Source organism: Crotalus tigris, unplaced genomic scaffold (assembly GCF_016545835.1).
Source record: "Crotalus tigris isolate CLP2741 ecotype Arizona unplaced genomic scaffold, ASM1654583v1 scf7180000024432.2438137, whole genome shotgun sequence".
In the NCBI taxonomy this organism is placed as follows: domain Eukaryota; kingdom Metazoa; phylum Chordata; class Lepidosauria; order Squamata; family Viperidae; genus Crotalus; species Crotalus tigris.
The window spans coordinates 659,370-679,104 of record NW_024100599.1 but is presented as its reverse complement, the minus strand read 5'-3'; the positions used below and the strand labels follow the sequence as shown (position 1 = coordinate 679,104).

The 19,735-nt window shown below is 35.7% G+C and overlaps 1 protein-coding gene across 1 annotated transcript; it reads right to left on the bottom strand.

Annotated features, from left to right (window-relative positions):
- Positions 1-418: 418 nt before the first annotated feature.
- On the bottom strand, positions 419-19,712 carry CASP3 (caspase 3). Its single transcript, XM_039330789.1, has 7 exons — positions 19,573-19,712; positions 14,317-14,398; positions 12,819-12,943; positions 11,537-11,665; positions 10,382-10,557; positions 8,814-8,931; positions 419-997 (listed from the first exon to the last, which is right to left on the bottom strand). The coding sequence occupies exons 2-7, from the start codon at positions 14,388-14,390 to the stop codon at positions 771-773; spliced, it is 849 nt and encodes a 282-aa protein (XP_039186723.1). The 5' UTR covers positions 14,391-14,398; positions 19,573-19,712; the 3' UTR covers positions 419-770.
- Between the last annotated feature and the right edge of the window lie 23 nt (positions 19,713-19,735).

The window sequence follows — 19,735 nt, the reverse complement described above, 5'->3', positions numbered from 1 at the left end:
AAATTAGAAATGAGAACTCACACTTTTGTATGCCTTTTAGAATATGGAAAGTGTATATGTTACAAGTTAAAAACTACACACTACTACATTACAAACTGAAATATAGGATCCCATTCTGACTCAAGTTCTAAACACCTTTTGTCATCTTTTAAGCTTAAGTCCATTTAAAGGTATTGCTGGTATTCTAAAAGCAAAATGCTCTGAGTAAAGTCTAAAAGTCTGTCACTAAGCATTTTGCATTCAATAGCAAAGACACGAAGAGTCAGCTATAAGGAATTTGATTCTACTTTCAATAGATTAGTCCTACTTATATTTTAGTCTTTACACCATTTTGGAAAACTTCTGTTGCGTAATGATATTACAGTCCAGTCTTAAATACTCTGATTGGCAAGAAGTTCCAATTAATATCGATATAAAGTATTTGGATGTATGTTTATTTACAAATAGACTGTAACATTGTTAACAAAATTAACCATTTATTCTGAAAATGGTACATTTTATTACTTTTTATCTGCAAATTATTTTGTCAACCAAAAGTTACTGAATCTTTCATAATTTTTATTGAAATATTCCAAGTCAAATGGATTTTTTTCATTTTCTAAATCATAATTTCTCTATCACTAAATCTGCACCAATTCTGTACTATTGTTCTACTGACTGAAATAGTTATCTTTATCAATCTTAATGCCACCAAGGAAGTAAGCATAACTCAGAATAAAACAAATTCTGCCATATCCTTTTAGTTTCTGTATCAGAAGATAAAGAACTCTTCAGAAGGGAAAATAAAAATCTTTTGTTAGCATAGACACAATACATGGGATCTGCTTCTTTCCATGAAAGTCAGGTCTGTTTGAATAGGAACTGAATTCTGCAACTTTGCGATTTACACGTGTTAGGATCTGCATAAGTTCAAGTTTCTTAGCATATTGTTTCAACATCACACACAATGACTGTATAAACCAGGAACCTTCTAAGGAATTCCTCCATGAATAGTAACCTAAGAGAAAGTAAAAATAAATTGTATTGTTCAAGCAATAATTATAAAAACCAGCCATAGAATTTGTTCTCCACAATGTTACGCAATTATTAAACCAGCAGCGTAGAATCCAATTAGAGCATCTAAAGCAGTATTCTGGTATTTAAAAGCATTTGATCACATTCTACCCAAAATTATTTATTTGACATAGTTCATTTTCCCCTTCCTCCCACCAACTCTTCCAAGTATGTTTTCTTAAGGAAAATGGAAGGATGAAAGAAATAACCTCTATTTATTTCAAAAGACTTCAATAGAGGTAATCGTTCCATTGATCAGAAAAATCAATGATCACGAAATCATTCACAGAATGTCTTTCCCTGTTGTAACCCGACATGAAGCTTGAAATAGAAATTGATCTGAGAAGCCTTCCAAAAAATATCTGAGTTTTATTTTAATTTTTATTTTTTAAACCAACAAAACAAGACAAAACAAAACATAACACACATACACAGTGTGTGCTCCTCCTTTTTTTTTTTTAACAGCAATTTCGTAACGGTAATCTATTATTTACATTTTTCCCCCTTATTCTTCTTTAAATATATTTGTCCTTGTTGTCCCGTTGTTTCTTGTTTGCATTTTTCTTCCTTCATACTAAAAATAATACATATTATTATTACTATACATTATTATACAAACATTTTCCACTTTTGACCTTTCCACATTTATTCTCCTCTATTATTTCTAGTCTCCAACCAATCGTAGCACTTATTCCATATTAAATAGTACTCTATGTCTTCTTTTATCTCTTTTGTTAATTTATCCATCTCAGCACAGTCCAGGATTTTCCTTATCACTTCTTCCCCTGATGGTATATTTTCATTTTTCCAGAACTGTATGTATGCTATTCTTGCTGCCATTATTATATGTAGAATTAAATACCGTATTTCTTTGCTATATTTTCTGTTTAAAATATCCAGCAAAAAGATCTCTGGTTTCCAGTCTACGGGTTGGTCTATTATTTCTTTGATCCATCTTCTTATTTTAGTCCAGATTTTTTTCGCAACTGGGCATGTCCACCATAAATGATAATATGTTCCATGTACTTTTTTACATTTCTAACATGTTGGCGAATTGTTCTGGAACATCTTGGCTAGTTTTGCTGGTGGAAGATACCATCTGTAAACATCTTCAACTGGTTTTCCTTGAATGCTGCTGATATAGCCAATTTTATGTTTATTTCCCATGTTTTTTGCCATTTCTCCAATTCTATATTATATCCGAAATTTTTTGCCCATCTAATCATTGTGTCTTTGACAACCTCGTCTTCCATTTTATACCTCAACAGGTATTTGTATAAATTGCTAATTAATTTTATTTCTGTTCCATGTATAATTTTATCCAATTCTTGCGGCTCTTTTTGTATTTCATATAATTTTTTGTCCTCTGTACATTTGGATTGAATTTGTGAAAATGTCCACCAGTCAATCTTTCTGCCTCTATCTTGTTCCAATTCTTGTTTGTCTTCAGATTTCCCTGTTCATTTACTAATTCCTTGTATCTAATTATCCAGTTAGGTTTGGGTGTTTCACAGCTTCTGTTGGGGATAACCACACTGGAATTCTTTTATAATGTTTTTGTTTTATTTTTTCCCAAGTCTGTAGCAATGCATTCCTAACTATGTGTCTTTGAAAGTATCTGTGTATTTTGTATTTTTCGTCCCATAGGAATGCATGCCACCCCGCTTGCAAGTCATGTCCTTCTATTGTTAAAACTCTGGTATTTTTCAATTCTATCTATTCTTTTAGCCAAGTTAGGCTCGATGCTTGGTAGTATGTTTCCCACTCTGGTAACGCCAATCCCCCTTTATCTTTCATATCTTACAAGAGTTTTAATTTAATCCTGGGTTTTTTCCTTTGCCATATAAATTTAGTGACCAATTTATTTAATTCTTGAAAGAATGTTTTCCCTAATTTTATTGGAATAACTTGGAACAGAAATAATATTTTTGGCAATATATTCATTTTGACCATAGCGGTCCTCCCTAAAAATGAAATTTGTAAATTTTCCCAATTTTCTAAATCTTTTTTTCTCCGGTGTAATATTTTATCATAATTATCCTCCTTGATCGAGGAACACTTCGCTGTAAGCCAGATCCCTAAATATTTTATTTTCTTAGTTATACTTATCTTTGTTTTGTCTTCCAGTTCACTTTCCTGTTCCTTTGTAAGATTTTTGGTTATTAATTTGGATTTATTCTTATTAATCTTAAGTCCAGCTACCTCACCAAATTCTTCTATTTTTTGAATCAATTTAAGGCAGGTTTCTAATGGCTCTTCCAAAATAAATACCAAATCATCAGCGAAGGTTTGGACATTATATTCTTCCTTCTTAATTTTTAAACCCTTTATTTCTTAGTCCTCTCTAATTTTTGTCAGGAGTATTTCTAATGATAAAATAAATAGAAGAGGGGAGGGTGGGCATCCTTGTCTTACTCCTTTGGTTGTATCAATTTTTTTCTGTCATTTCATCATTTATAATTACCCTAGCTGTTTGTTTAGTATATATTTTCTCAACCATCTTTCCAAATTTTGTCCCAAAATCCATATAGTACAATTGTGTTATAATAAACTTCCAATTCAGATTATCAAATGCCTTCTGGGCATCAAGAAAAAACAGTGTAGCTTGTCTTTCAGGGTGGACTTCATAAAATTCTAAAGTATTCATTATTATCCTCATATTATTTTTTATCTGTCGTCCTAGTAGAAATCCATTTTGATCTGGGTGGATGTAATTATTCAAATTTTTTTTAATCCTTTCTGTTATTATTGTTGCAAATGTCTTATAGTCTATATTCAGTAGAGAAATCGGCCTATAATTTTGAATTTGTTGCAGCACTTCATTATACATCTCCAACATTATCCATTGTAGTGACTCTTGTGTATTTTTATAAAACTCAACCAGAATTCCATCTGGGCCTGGTGATTTTGTTTCTTCAATGCTGTTTCTAGCTCTATTGCGGCTATTGGCCTATTCAACATTTCCTTTTGTTCTTTGGTGATTTTGCTCATTTTTGCTGCTTCTATATATTGTTTGACTTTATCATCTGCTATATCTTCCTGATGGTATAGCTTTGAAAAGAAATTTTGTATTATATTCTTTTTTTCTTCCCGTCTATATTGTACTGTTCCACTTTCATCTTGTAGTTGATGTATTGTTCTTTTGCCTTTTTCTTTTTTTAATTTATAGGCCAACTATCGACCGGTTTTATTTGCATTTTTGAAATAATTTTGTTTCACCATCCTAATGTTCTGTGCCATCTCTTTTTGTGTTGTCAGGTTAATCTTGTGTTTTATAATATTCCATTTTTCTTTTATCTTTTTGTTTTGTGGATCCTTCTGTAGGTCACCTTCTACTTTTTTAAGTTCTTCCTGTAATTTTCCTTGTTGAAGTCTCCTATCTTTATTTATCTTAGAATTGTATGCAATTGTCAATCCCCAAATATAAGCTTTTGTAGTATCCCACAAATTTTGTGTTGATGTCTCTTCCTTTTTATTTACCTGAAAAAATAATGTCTATATGGCTCAGGGCCAGGCTATTTGCGAGACCGCCTACTACCTCATAGTTCCCTTCGTCCGGTTAGATCCCACAGGTTGGGCCTCCTTCAGGTCCCGTCGGCCAAGCAGTGCCATTTGGCGGGGCTGCGGGGGAGGGCTTTCTCTGTGATGGCGCCCACGTCTTGGAACCAGCTCCCCCCGGAGATTAGGACCAGCTCCCCCCGGAGATTAGGACCACTCCCACCCTGTTGGTTTTCCGCAAGCTGCTTAAGACCTGGCTTTTCCGGCAGGCCTGGGGTTTATAAAATCTGACCCCTGGATGAATGTTATTGTATTGTTTGTTTTGTTAAGTTATGTTGTGTTTTTATTGTTAGCCGCCCGAAGTCCTGTGGGAGTGGGGCGGTCTATAAATTTAAATAAATAAATAAATAAATGTCAACTTCTTTTCTAGCATCTGTATATATTGTTTATCTTTACACAGTCTTTGATTCATTGACCATCCTTTTCTCTGTTTCTGGCCTTTCCATTTTATTATTATTGGATTGTGATCTGCCCAATCATTAAGTCCTATTTCAATTTCCTCTATCCCGTTTTCTACTTCTGTTGTTGCCCAGGCCATATCGATCCTAGACCAAGATTGATGCGGATACAAATAAAATGTATATTGTTTGTCTGACCTGTGTGTCTCTCTCCATATATCCTGAAGGTTGAGTTCTGTTACCACGTCAAAGAACGATTTTGGTAATATATTTTTCTTCTTTTTATTCTTTTTACTACTCTTATAATCTTTTTTAACATCAACTATTGCATTTAAATCCCCAATTATACAAATACTTTCGTAATCCAGATCCACTAGTTTCTTATGTACTTTTTTTAAAAAATCATGTTGATTATTATTTGGTGCATATACTACCGTTAATAAGATTTGTTTTTGCTCTAATTCTATTTCCAACATTAAAATTCTCCCCTCTTCATCCGAATATATTAATTTTGATTTTATTTTTTCTTTGACATATATAGCAATTCCTCCTTTTTTGTTTTGTGCTAATGTTGTGTATAGTGTTCCTAATTTTATATTCTCTAGTAGTTTTCTATAATCCTTTTTTATGTGAACTTCCTGAAGACATATCATATCTGCATCCAATTTCCTTAATTTGTTAAACATTTGTGCTCTTTTTCTTGGTATATTTAAACCATTAATGTTTATAGAGAAGAGCTTAATTGTGTCTCCCATTTTTTACTTGATCTATTTTTTTATGCTTCTTGTCTCTATTACCCTTCCTTTTGCTCCTTCTCTTTCTAACCTTTCTTTTTCTTGTATCTTTTGTATTTCTCTTTCTTGTTCAACTTCCTCTAATAAATCTTCGTCCTGACTTTTACTCTCCGGCTCTTCCCTACCTTCTTGTTCTTCTCCCTGCGTAAAGTAACGTTCATAAAAGTCCTGCGCTTTCTCGAGTGTATCTATCTTATATTTTTTTTCCTGCCATGTTAGAAATATACCTTCAGGTATTAACCATCGAAACATAACTTTATATTTAACTAATTGGGTCATTAGAAATTGGTATTCTCGTCTCTGATTTCGTATTCTACGTGGTATTTGTTTTAATACAATTATTTCTTTACCCTTATATATTATCGGTTCATCTCTTTTTTTATATATATTTCATCCCTTATTGATCTTCTAGTAAACTTTATATGCACCTCTCTCGCCAATCTATGCCTTCATGCATAATTTGTATATACTCTATATGTTTCATCTATGTCTCTTCTTGTTTCCTGTTTGTCCTTTCCTAATATCTCCGCCAATATCTCCGCCATCTTCTCTCCCAAATCTTCTTCCTTTTCCTCTACGATATTTTGGAATCTTAGAAAGAATGAAGCTTTTTGCATTTCCAAGAAGGAATAGATTCAATCAACTCCCTATTTACTTGCTCAGATTTCTGTTCCATCCTTTCTATTTTGCTATCAACTTGCTCCATTTTTGTTTCAACTTTTTGAATTCTTTATTCATTTTCCACCATTGTTTGTTGTATACTCCCTATCTTATCGTTCATGTTTTTAATTTCATTTCTTATTTCTCCAATATCATTCTTGATTTCTTTGTATGTATTTTCGTTTCTTCATGATTATTTGCTATTGCCTCTTGGGTCATCATCATTGTTTCTTGAATCGTTTGTAGTGTTATCTGCATGCTCTGAGGGTTCATTGCCAGTTCTGCTTTTTCTTTTTCTTTCCCTAACATGGTCACTATCATTCTTTGACCTGTAGGAGAGGCCATTATAGGTGTGGAATTTATAACTGTTTTTTTGCCTACTTTAGTTGTTGTGGTACTTGTCATTTTTATTACTTAAATAATATTTTTCCACATTTGCCTATACCAATTTATGGCAAGTTGTTTTTTTTGATCAAGTTGGTTTTCAATCTTTATAGTCTAACCTTAAATATGTAAATATATTTATAATATAGATAGTAAAAAGTATATATAATATTTCTAATTATGTATCAATATATATGACTATAATACCTTTATAGAACGTTATTCTTAGGGTTAACGTTAAAAATAAGATTACAAATAGAGTTATACCTTTCCTTATCCCACTATTGTATAGTATAATTTATAATATTCTTAACAGCTCTTATATATATTTCTATAACACTACACACAATACATATACATATACTATTCTCTAAGTATTATCACCACTCTTAATTTCATTCACTATCACTCTTATTTGAATAATCACCTTTCTCTATATTTCTTTACTATGCTATAATTACTTTCTCATGTCTATTTAATTCAATTACTCAATTATGCTTATTTCTATTCATTAATACAATTCATTTGCTTCATTCTTTTAATACATTGCCTGACACTCTTTTTCTGCTTGTAGCTTAATTATTGCTTCTATACTGTATGAGTGCTACAATATGCATCAGCCTTTTTTCTGTCTCAATTTGATGTATCCACAGATCCACCAAGTATCACCTCTTATTTCTTCTTCTATGTATCCAGTATTTCCAAAACGTCCACTTGTCACTTTACCCAGATATATGTCAGTTAAAGTCCAAATTTCAATGCTCTTCAAAAATAAGTTCCACTAAGTAGTATTAAATTTCTCCATTGTCTCACTTCACCTTTTAATCCTTATGTTAAGTTTTCAAAGTCCTTCTTAATCACCCTTTGTTGCCTCCGGCTGTCCTTTCTCCAGTCTTTTCTCTAGTTTCAATCTCTACTTCTTGCAGCTCTTAAATTCCAGTCTCTCAAGTTTTATAAACTTTACTGTGGGCTCTCTGCTTCTTCATGCTGCTCTCGTTCTGCTCTATTGCTCCCTTCTCTGCTCTATTCCATTTCAGTTGCCACTGTGTCTCTCTCCTTATCACTTTGCTTTTTCTGCGCCTTCTCTCAGATAAATGTTCCTCACCTCCTTCAGGAGTTTTCCTCGTCTCCCATACGAAGCTGTCAGTTCTACTTTTCGCTTCCCCCTCAGACTGCCGCCATCACTCCAGGCCAGTCTAAGAGACCGGCTTCTTCTCCGCCAATGTTAAAAGTGCTGCTCCTGTCTGCTCGGGTGTTTGCTTTCCACCTGACTTCTCTGAAGCTTCCTCTTTAATTTTCCAATCTCTCCAGGATCGGTAAAGCCCTTGCAGGGCTCTTAGCGAAGATTTTTTGGGATTTAGAAACAGAGGTCTGTTCCTTCACCCGCTCCACAATGACATCACAGCCGGAAGTCCCCCCCAAAATATCTTGAAAGACAAAAGACTGGACAGAATGAGGAAAAATGCTTTCCAACAAAATAGGCTGAACATTAAAATATGTCCTTTAACTCCTCTTGTAGACACAACAGATATATTATTGGTTCTACCAACCAGTATAAAGCAAGAGAATTGGTCTTGATGGTGAGAATCCTCTTTATGTATTGGTCAGAGGTGATGTACATATTATCCATATCAATAATGCTAATTTCTTCTTACAAAGGAATAAAAATATGTTCCTTTCCTGTCGAAATCTGACAAAGGCAACATGCATCCTGAGTAGATTGTGTGGATTGTAGATCAGCAGGGAAGATCACCAGAGGAAGTGTCAGAATAGGAGGCCATATTATATTATATAATTAAGCTCTGGCAAAGCTGGAGAATATTCCATTTGTGAAAATGAGAAAACACTTGAATTATACAACTTAGGATATTGAAGAGGACTGAGCTTAATAGATCTATTCAAGATAAGGTTATAAATCCAATGAAATTTACCAAAAGTTGCATTTTCCATTAAAAATTTATCTTACCCGGTGCAGTAGAATAAGCATATAGGAAGTCTGCCTCTACAGGTATTTTCTGACACATTCTTTCATCTGAGCCGCTGTCTGTTTCAACTCCAGAATCAAGATCTGTTCCTCTACAAGCCTACCCAATACAAAACAGGAAAATATCATAAATATTACTAACATTCTTCACTAACACTGATGGGATATAAATAAGTACGTACAGAGCAGAGCTGAGCAGTATTCCGATTCAAAGCAGTAAAATTATTTTGGATCCAGCATGGATGCATTTGCTGTATCTCACAGCAGCATCTTAAAGAAGCCAAGTCTTCTCCTCATCTCACAAAGCAGCTCCTGGCTCCAGACAAATACCATGCAAGACCAGGAAAAGGCATGGCTTAAAACCATATGAGCGGAAATTGTGCCCCTGTGGGCAAGGGACCATTGAAACTATAGCACACGTCCCGCTATACTGCATCTTATATAAGGACTCAAAGACTCAATTTAGAACACCTTATCTAATAAAATATCCGGGAAATACTGATCTTTTTTACATGCCAGATCAATATGAAGTAATTTCTCTGAATGTGGTTAATTCTGCTATCTATATGTAAAATCAGGCAATATATTATTATGTCTGTCTTTTATTTTTATTTTTTACTATTCTTATGCTTTTAATGCTTTTATTTGCTGGTCTATGACCATAATAAAGATTGATTGATTGACATGACTTAAGATGTTGTTCACAAATACAATGAGCCATATCCACATCATCTTTGAATATAACAGTATTCCTAAAACAGAGAGAATAAGTGCACTTTTATATACAAAAGGCACATAAACTGTAATATGCAAAACTTAACTTCTATATTAAATTTGGAAGTTTTATCATTACTCTCCAAATCATATTAAAATTTCATACCATCTTTAGAGTGCCCTGCTGCAATGGATAGATGAAATCATGTGCATGATTTCAATTTGGGTCAAGCGAAGTTTGATTATTTTAATTTCTAAAGGAGAATATATGAAAATTTCTAGTTATTTTAAGGATTGTAAATTAGAGTGCTTTACTCTGAAAATAAGTCCACTAAAAGAAAATAATGCATTTGGCTTAATTTCTTAAAGAAAGGACGTAACTCTTTTGGGAGGGACTGATAGACCCGTCAATTCTTGTGTAAACACACATGAATAAGGGGTCCTTGTTGCTCTCTGAGTTTGGTTGTTTCCTTGCAGACGTTTCATTACCTAAACCAAGTAACATCTTCAGTGCTAATGACTAGCACTGATGATGTTACCTAGTTTGGGCAATGAAACGTCTGCAGGAAAACAAACAAGCTCAGAGAGCATCAAGGCCCCCTGGTTTAAATCCTGAGCCATAAATATTTGCCTTTATTGATATATAAGAATAATTTGTATTACTACACTACAAAAGGATAATTACAACATCTAAGAGGGTTCAATGCTTCCCTACAGATGCCAAAAGGATTCCACTTCATTACTATTCCCAATTCAATGTGTATGTTGGGGGGATGGGCAACAATCTGGTCTTTTATTGAAGGATTTCTATCTTTCTACTTTGTGTTTCTTATTACCTGGATAAAAAAGAGCTTTGGCTTCCCTCGCAGAGTCTTACACCTGTCTCCTCTGAAGAGGTTGGTTAACATTTTCAGTTCTAGAGGGCCATCTGTGCCATAAATCAATCCATCCTCCCCATGGCTTAGCAAGACACAAACAAAACTATTTCTCTTTCTATGATCGTCCTTGGCAACTTAAAGAGAAGATAATGTTTACATTGTGATCAGAAATTCCTAAATAACAATTTTCTCCAAATTAACCAAGAAAATTATATTTGTTAAAAAAATAAGACTTTTGAATGTTAAGATATAATTGGTCTGTGGAAGCAGAGAAACATTGCTTTCTGCACTTCCAAAAACAATCTATAATTTTGCTATTTTCATCAGGATAGTCATAGTCAAGTACTTTCTTATTTTAAATATTCATATAACTTTCAAGATGTAGTACTGGTAGTTCTCGGTTTTTAGCGACTGTTCATAGTTACAATGATGCTGAAAAAAGTTATTTACAACTGGCCCTCACGCTTAAGACCACAGCAGTGTCCCTATGATTACATGATCAAAATTTGGGTACTTGGTAACTGGTATGTATTTATAATAGTTGCTGTGTCCCAGGATCACATGATTGCCATTTGCAACTTTCCAACTCCAACAAGCAAAGTCATTGTGGGAAGCCAGATTTGCTTAACAACCCTATGATTCACTTAATAACCATGGTGATTTGCTTAATGACTGCAGCAAAATAAATAAATAAATAAGGCACGACTCATTTAACAACTGCCTTGCTTAGTGATGAAAGTTCTGGTTCCAACTGTGGTTGTAAGTCAAGGACTACCTGTACATAATTTGACTCTAGTCTATAGCAATAAAATGTTCTACGTTAAACATTATTTTATTAAAACCAGAAAGTAACAAAAATGATGAGAATTGAATGAAACAAAACACCTTTGGACACAGCAAATTTTATTCTGAAATGTAGATCTGATTGGATTTAATAATACCAAGAGTCTTCAAAAATCTGTACTTTCTTACTGATATGCCATACAATTCCTTTAATTCGAGGCATAGACTTTTATGTTTCAATAAGAACAGATAACCCCAAACTTAAAACATTAGCTCGTTCTGTAATATACTTCAGTACAACTGATGATACATCATAAAGTAACTACTCACTGTTTTGCAGCACATCAATAATTTGTTTACATGAAAGATCATTGTAAGTTTTCACATTATATCCCAATGTTCTGAAAGTGTCTAAAACAAGTGCTGCGTCTGCATCTGTACCAGATCGAAGTGTCATTCCTTCATGTTGAAAAAGAGGGGGAAAAGTCATAAGACATCTTGCATTTTGAAAACATTATAATGCAGCAAGACTGTGTATATTACAGGCAGCATCTGCCCAGCTAGAGAATATATAAAATGTGAAATAACAGTTGTACATGTGACATCAGACAGATCTCATATCATACAAGGCCATGTAGATATTTACAGTTGAGTATCCTGGCAAGGCAGAATTTCCAGTTATATTTACTCTTTAAGCCATAGAGAGTTGTGGTGAGTGGCCAAACAAACTATCAAACCTCTTCAGAACAGTCTTTTTAGAATTTTATGGTGAGCATACAATGATCTAACAGGCAGCTGAGTCCTTTGGGGCACTGGAAGGAGAGGAGGGTTCACTTAACGTGCCTTTATTTCCACAATCTAGGAATGCTGTATCTGTATGTAATGCCCTTCCGTAGTCTTCTTTTAGAAATGGCTAGCGTGTCTGAACTTGTGGAAGTGGGGCAGATGTAACTAACAGACACAGGGTGTAGCTGTGACACCCTACAGACTTTGAACTTTCATGTATTCTGAAGAATGGCTGCAAAATAGATTATGAGAAACTTTATTTAAATGCCAAGCAAGTTGTCAAGGGAATTAGACTTCACTTCACTGCAGTGTTATTTCTATCCCTTTGTACTTAGGGAATTATTTCTCTTTTAAAAGACAACAAGAGGTTCTTCCTTAATTATGTATATGTATATGGCTGTACACGACTGTAATTTACTGATTCTAAATCTGCAACCTTTGTTATTAAGAGAAATGAAGCTGGCTTGATCTCCTCTTCTGCTTTTCTACCCTTTAGCCTCTTCTTTACCATTTGAGGTTTCTGTATCCATAACTTAAATGTTCCTAGAGATGAACTGGGATATTGAAAATTTGCTCAACACATTTCACTGACCATGAATATTCCTTTTTTGGATCACTGGGAGGGCATATTGCGTGTCTTTAAAGCTGCGATCAGAAGTGCATGCTTAACCATACAACATAGGTTGATGGCCTTTGGAAATATAACTCCAAAGACTGACACTGTAGAGAGAATCCAGGTTCTAAGAAATATATTCAAAGAAAAGCATTTGACTGTTCCAAGTAAATTACCTGCTTATATTTTAATTTTAATAAATAACATATTTACCAGTATCTGGGAGGAAATGTTTATTGTTGACTAGAATGCATATCCCCATTTCTGGACAGTCCATTCTATAACTTTCATCTGCTTGTATCACAGAATCAACAGATTTGCTAAAAGGAATGCTTTTCCTATGAAGAAATAAAACAATGTAAAGCTAATGTTGTCATTCAAGTTATAAATTGAAGATTACAGTGTTTGATTCTATGCATTTTGTATGCACTGAGAAATTTACCAATGTTAAGATAAAGGGTTGCTGGCAAAAACAATACTAGTTATACAAATGATAAGGAATCAGATCTGAAGAATGAGTGAAAGAATTACGCATCTCAAAGCTATTTAATGCAAAAAAAATGAGTTAATTTTTGATACATAAAATCAGAATAATGTACGAGATATTACTGAAAAGAAATGAGATGTGGAGATTGTGACAATGTATACAATAGGGCTGTGTGCATCCCGATGATTTAGAATATGTGATTTGGACCCAGTACAAAACCACGCCTCTTTGTTATTCATTAAACAGTCTAACTTTTTCTAGCTTTCATGAAAGTTGAAAAAATGTTTGTTTGCTTTAAGAACTGACTTGTTAAAGGAACAGAATGTTTCTAATGCTCATGTGAAAATCTAAGTGAAAGACAGTGTGCTTTAATGAATAAAAAGTCCCAAAAACTTATTGTGATGAGTGTGTACCCAAGCTCAAGGAAATATAGTGAACTTTTAGTTATAAAGATACTGAACTAAATTAGGATTAATTTGTAATTATCTGGCTGCTTATTGTTTAATATATTCTCTTATTTATTTACAAACTGGCACTTCCCAAAGTACCCAAATTTTCATGCAGAATGTAAAATAAGAGTGCTGCTACAATCCTCATAGCTTTATTTTTCTTTGCTTTTGCTATAGAGCAGTGGTGGTGAACCTATGGCATGGGTGCCAGAGGCGGCACTCAGAGCCCTCTCTGTGGGCATGCGTGCCATCGCCCCAATCCTAGGCCTTCAGCTGGGTTTTATAAAACCTTTTAGCTTTAGGCCTCCGCCACCGTGTACAAAAAAAAAGGTTCAATCAGTCAATTTCAACTTCTCGTGGGGAAAAAAAAGATCTTGCAAAGTTGGAATTGATTGATTGAACTTTTTAGTCCCACCCAGTCTGCCGTTACCACCACAGTCACGCCCACCCAATGGGCCACACCCACCCGGCACCTGACAATGCATAAGTGGGTTTGGGGCTGCAGTTTGGGCACTCACTCTCTAAAATGTTCGCCATCACTGCTATAATGAGTGGTAGGAAGTGCCAAATGAAACATCCGCTACTGATTGACATACTCTTAGTTGATGCCAGGCTCATTGTAGGAATTGGATGCAATGTGAGTAACTATTACTTTTGGCTTAAATAGGTCAGTGAGATTTCCCATAAACCAATTCTTTAACTAGAAAAATAATTGTAAGCACACACACACAAACACACATGACCCAAGAGACACCCCCCAAGAAACCCTGCTTACCCTTCAGAACCAGGTAAAGTCTTTGCATCTGTTATACTTTGTGGTGATTTCAGGACATGGTTTTCGTCTGCCATAATTGTTTCTGTTTGTAAATAAAAGAAAAATATAATTTTAATTGTATAATTAAACAGTGAGCACCTTTTGCTTCCTTGCCCCTTAAAATATAAGATAGATACCCAACTAGGTTTGCCTTTTGTAAGGAACTGAAGACCTGTTTCTTCCTCTATGCCTCTGGAACAGGATGCTATTCTGGATGGTTAATAGTTTCTCCTCTGGCATCCTGGTGGAGGAATGTTGGGGGAGGTTCTCTGTTTTTAATTTGGTAAACCAGATTAAAGTCACTTGTGTGAGATGGGTAGTTATATACATGAATAATAAACCATACTCTAACAAACCATTGCAAACAGTATGTGATTTAGCAAAATGTGACTTTGTATTGTAAATTCTTGCACATATGCACTTAGAGTTACTTAGCAACAGTGGTGGGATTCAGCTGGTTCGCACCACTTCGGCAGAACCGGTAGCTAATTTTTTGTTGCCCAGGCCCAGAATGGACTTCCAGAGGCAGCATCCACACAGAGAACCAGTTGTTCACATATTTGAATCCCACCAATGCTTAGCAAGCTTTGTGGATTGCATCCTTGCCTTGTTAATCCGTTTTGAGAAACAAGGTCAATAGTTACATCTACTGACCTATGATAGATCAGTACTTGAAGGAGTCTCAGGATGCTATTTCCCTTCTCTTCAATTGGACTGCCCTAACTTTACATGCCAGATACCCTACAGCAGGAATCTATGCAAACACTTTCTGAGGTCCCGACGTTGGATTCCTGACAGCAAGCATAAGAGTGTAACATTTAAAAGAGGTTCTCCTTCCCCTGTGGGTATGTTCAAGGCAGAACAGTGATGGAGCACATGGACACTGTCAAGGATGGAAAGCTATGAGGATGTGAAGTGATGTATCTTTTTTCCTGTGACTGTCTTAATATTTACTCCAGATATCTTAGGGTCATTTCATCCTTATTTGAGCCTAAAGTCCAGAACGTACAAAAACATATAGATTTAATTAGGGGAAATTCAGTTAATACACAGAAACCAAGATACTTATAAGAAAACTCAAAGAATACAAAGAACATTACCTGCATGAGTTAAATGAATATTGCTTAAAAAATAACTAAATTTCACTTGAAAAACAATATTTTCTAAAAGCAAATTGGCCATACATTTTCCTAGGAAAAAGAACTACTAACTTTCCCATAAGTAGACATCTGTTCTAATTCATGCTCTGTCAGCAATTATTTACTTCTGTTCCACTACAGTGATACTAACATACAGAAGCAACAAACCTCTTGAGAGCACCATGCTATTACCAACTAACCTCACTCATGTATCAAAGCATTACCTCATCCTGGTTAGCTAATGCACTGATGTCATCCTCTGTCAAGCAGAATATACATTCCTCTGGGGAAGATGATCTCATTTCTCAAAGGGGAAAAGAAATCTGTCTAGGATAAGCGTTAAGTTTACGCTTGTCTGCTTTTTGGTACTACCACTTGCTCCCCTGAGTTTGACAGAAACACAATTAAGAAAGTTAAGATGGTTCTATGAAAACTTAGCAATAATACAACTAACATATCTGATAATCTAGGTCAGGGGTGTCAAACTGCTGGCCCGCGGACCGGATGCGTCATGCCAAAACTGCACCCACCCCATTGCCGGCAATGGGAAAAAAATCGTGATACGTCGCAACACGTCACGTGACGTTGCAAGTTTGACACCCCTGATCTAGGTCAATATAGTTTTTTAATGTAATTTAAACTTAAAGATAGTACTTTTTATACAACAATAGGTAGTGTTGGCTTCCTTAGAGAGGCATTGAAGAGGAAATAAAAATAACTTCTAGGTCAGGGGTCCCCAACTCTTGCTCCATGGACTGGTACAGGACCACGGCATGCCAGCAACCGGTCCACACAAAAAAGCAAAGCCCCATCTGTGGGATGCAGGCAGCACACAAAACCACGCACTCTCCGGTCAACGAAAAAATCTCTCTCCACAGAACCGGTCCCTGGTGCCCAAAAGGTTGTAGACCTCTGTTCTAGGTAATATTTGAAACCACGATTTTCCATATTCTTCCCCAAACTACTGCTTGCCTAGGATAGTATTCCTCTAGAAATTGTAATGTTTTAAAATACTTTTTCAGTAAGATGTTTTTCATTCAGCATTACTGTATCAATTTATAATTTTAAATATAGCAAATGTGATATATCAAGAAAAATAGAATCCAGATTCCCAACTAAATGAGTAGGTCACAAATACAATGTAAAGGAACCAAGGAAGTATCCAGGACAGGACACTTTCTTTCAATTGTAGACTGCATCAGATTTAAGAGGCACGGAGAGGCAATCTACATTTTACTTGAGATATTTACTTGCTTTATACTAGCATCCCATTAATTCATAAATTGAAAGATTCTTGAAAGCAAAATGAAGAAAAGGTAGAAATGCAAAGAATGCAATCATAGAGCATTCTCAACGATGCAATGTATTGGGAAACCAGAAATTATTTTTAATTTTGGATTATAAAATCCTTATTGAAAACAGTGTTGAAACAGGCTGGGCGTGGCATAGGCTGGGTGTGGTCTTTTCCAGTCTTTATGGTTTGAGGCTTTAACTATTTACAGGAACTGGAGGCAGTCTTGATTAATCTCCCTAATCTCTTAAATGAAGGCTGGGAGTGGTCCTTTTCCAATCTTAATGGTTGAAGGCTATAATTATTGAAAGAACCTGCATGCAACCTTGATTAATCTGCCTAATCTTTTAGGTGATTGTTACATTTAAAAAAATAATGGAAAAAGATGTGTTCCAGATACATCTGCATCCAGTATGGTGTAAGAGTTAAAGCATTGACTACAAAAGGGGAGGCAAAGCTTCAAGCCTTGAAAATGTGCTAGATAATAGACCAATTACAGTGCTTCAATTTACTCTACTACCCAGAATTGTCATTGCTGGGATAAAATGAAACCATATAATCTGGCTAGAATTTTAGAAGGGAAGACAGGATATAAATCAAATAAGCAAATAAATCAGTGGTTCTCAACCTTTTTAATGCCGCGACCCCCAACTGGTCATAAGTCGAGGACTAAACCGGTTGTAAGTCGAGGACTACCCAACCGGTCGTAAGTTGAGGACTTTCCCTGCCCGGGAGCGCCGCGCATGCATAGTGCCGCCCCCTGCGCTGGCCGAGGCGTAGCTGGCAAGCAATAGAGACGGAGCAGGCCAACCACCAGCTGGGCCACCAGCTGACTCAGCCCAAGGGAGGTAAGGCACCCACTGGAAAAGGGGAAAAAATGGCGGACAGCCTTGCTTGGCGACCCTCGTGAAATGGTCGATCGACCCCAAATGGGGTCGCGACCCATAGGTTGAGAACCGCTGAAATAAATGGTTTGTGATGAACTTCTTACAAAAATCAGATAATTTAAGGTTAGCCTCAGAATACAAATAAGTGAAATAATAAAACCAGCTAGCCCTATATAGTAACTTTGTTTAGCAATCATTGGCAGTTACAAGATTGATGAAAAAGTAACTTTATTACCAATTCTTGCAAGTCCGTTAAACAATGGAAAGCTAAAATAAAATCATAAGCATAGATGCAATTTCACTTAGCAACTGCTTTGCTTAATGACCGAGTTGCAGGTTCCATCTGTGGATATATTAAGTCACTTCTACTCTGCATAACTTTCATTAGTAGCAAGTAAAGCTACAGTGCCCACATACTACTAGCATATAAAAGGCACACATAGTAAACTGCTCTTAAGATTGTTGCAAAGGTCAGGATGTCAACGCTGCTAACATCCAATGTTCTTTTGAAGAGTTTCATCTGTCAGAACCATGATACAGGAAATGTCATCTATTGGCATTCTAAGAGTTTTTAAAAGTCATCAATTTTATCCTCATGTGTTCTCCTATTAGATCTCTTTGCACCAGCTATGTAAAGGCACTATATGAAATTTTCTCTTGGCTATGTCAAGAGTTTCAGAACTCTGCAAAATTAGAAAATACAATACAACCCTTAATTTAACTCCTGAAGAAAAAGGAGTTAACTAGGAGTTAGTTGAAAACGCTAAAGAATTTTAAGGGAAGCAAAATATTTAGAGAACTGGCATTCTCAAGGCAGCTTTTCATATAGATACTGCATGCAGTATTAACATTTTCTTGGTAGCAAGTGCCCCTTGTTTTCACTAGGCTGTATTTCTGAATAAACTACACTAAGATTGTGCAGCAATTTATCAGACTTGGCTCCAAATTAACTTGTTCTAAAGATCTGACAATTCTTTGGGAAATGATATTTCTAGAACTATGCAAAACATTTGGTCCTGCATTTCTGAGGAAGCATTTTAGTGGTGTTCTTCACACTGCAGGATGTAGTTTTGGTAGGCAATTTCAGTGTGAACTACCTCTTGAAGACTTTTTATGAACTCATAAACTGCCATACATTCATTGTAATTTTGATCTATATACAAGGCCTGTCAAACCTAAAGTCAGGAACTAAAACCAATAGTGAAGCCAAAATTGTTAAGTTTTGTTTTGCAAGCCAAGCTCTTGGGACGCTGAAATAGAGATGGAGAATCAGTATTAAAGGGTAGTTTAATTTAGGGTAGCCAATCTATCAAATGCCTTAATACTTTTGAGAATTAAACTCCTCCTCTTTTAGGAATACAGCTTTGAGTATTAAGAGGCTTCCTTTTCTTCATTTAATTAACTGTAGTCCGTTTGGTGTTTATTTTTTTAATATTCAATGCTGGTCTGTGACTGTAATAAAAATTTATTTTTAACATTCATTTCTCTTTCTCTTATTGAAACATCATGAAGCAAAAGACAAAGACAGACAGGAACACTGCCAAACCAAAATCTTTAAAAAAATCTTTTTTAAACTGTTGCACAAGGGGTCTCCGAATGGCATCAAAGAGAACGGGTATGACTTTTGTGGGGTAGAAGTAAGCAAGAACAATTAACCACGATGGCGCCAATTAGCAGCTTCTAGAGAAAGGAAGAATGGCGATCCAAGAGAGCAGCAACAGGAACGTGTTCCGCCTCTCTTGGAGGGTTAGCTTGGTTGGAAGCAACCTTTTAAGGAAAAAATACTTTATTTCCAACCGGGAAGCAAGGACCACCGCACCGTCCAGCACCAGCACCAGCCTGGGAGTGAAAAAATGACTTAGGTGGGACACCACCCCAAACCGGGGGCAGGGTAACTGACCTCTGGTGACTCCTCCTTCGCTACTACGGTTTTACTCTCTTGCCGACCGCTTCCAGGGCTGCCTCCGACCGCTGTCTCTACGCTCGGTTCCCCAGCCCAGCCTCGCTTTTAACCCCGCCCTGGAGGAGGGAGCAGAAGAAGGAAGGGGGGAAAGGTGGAAGAG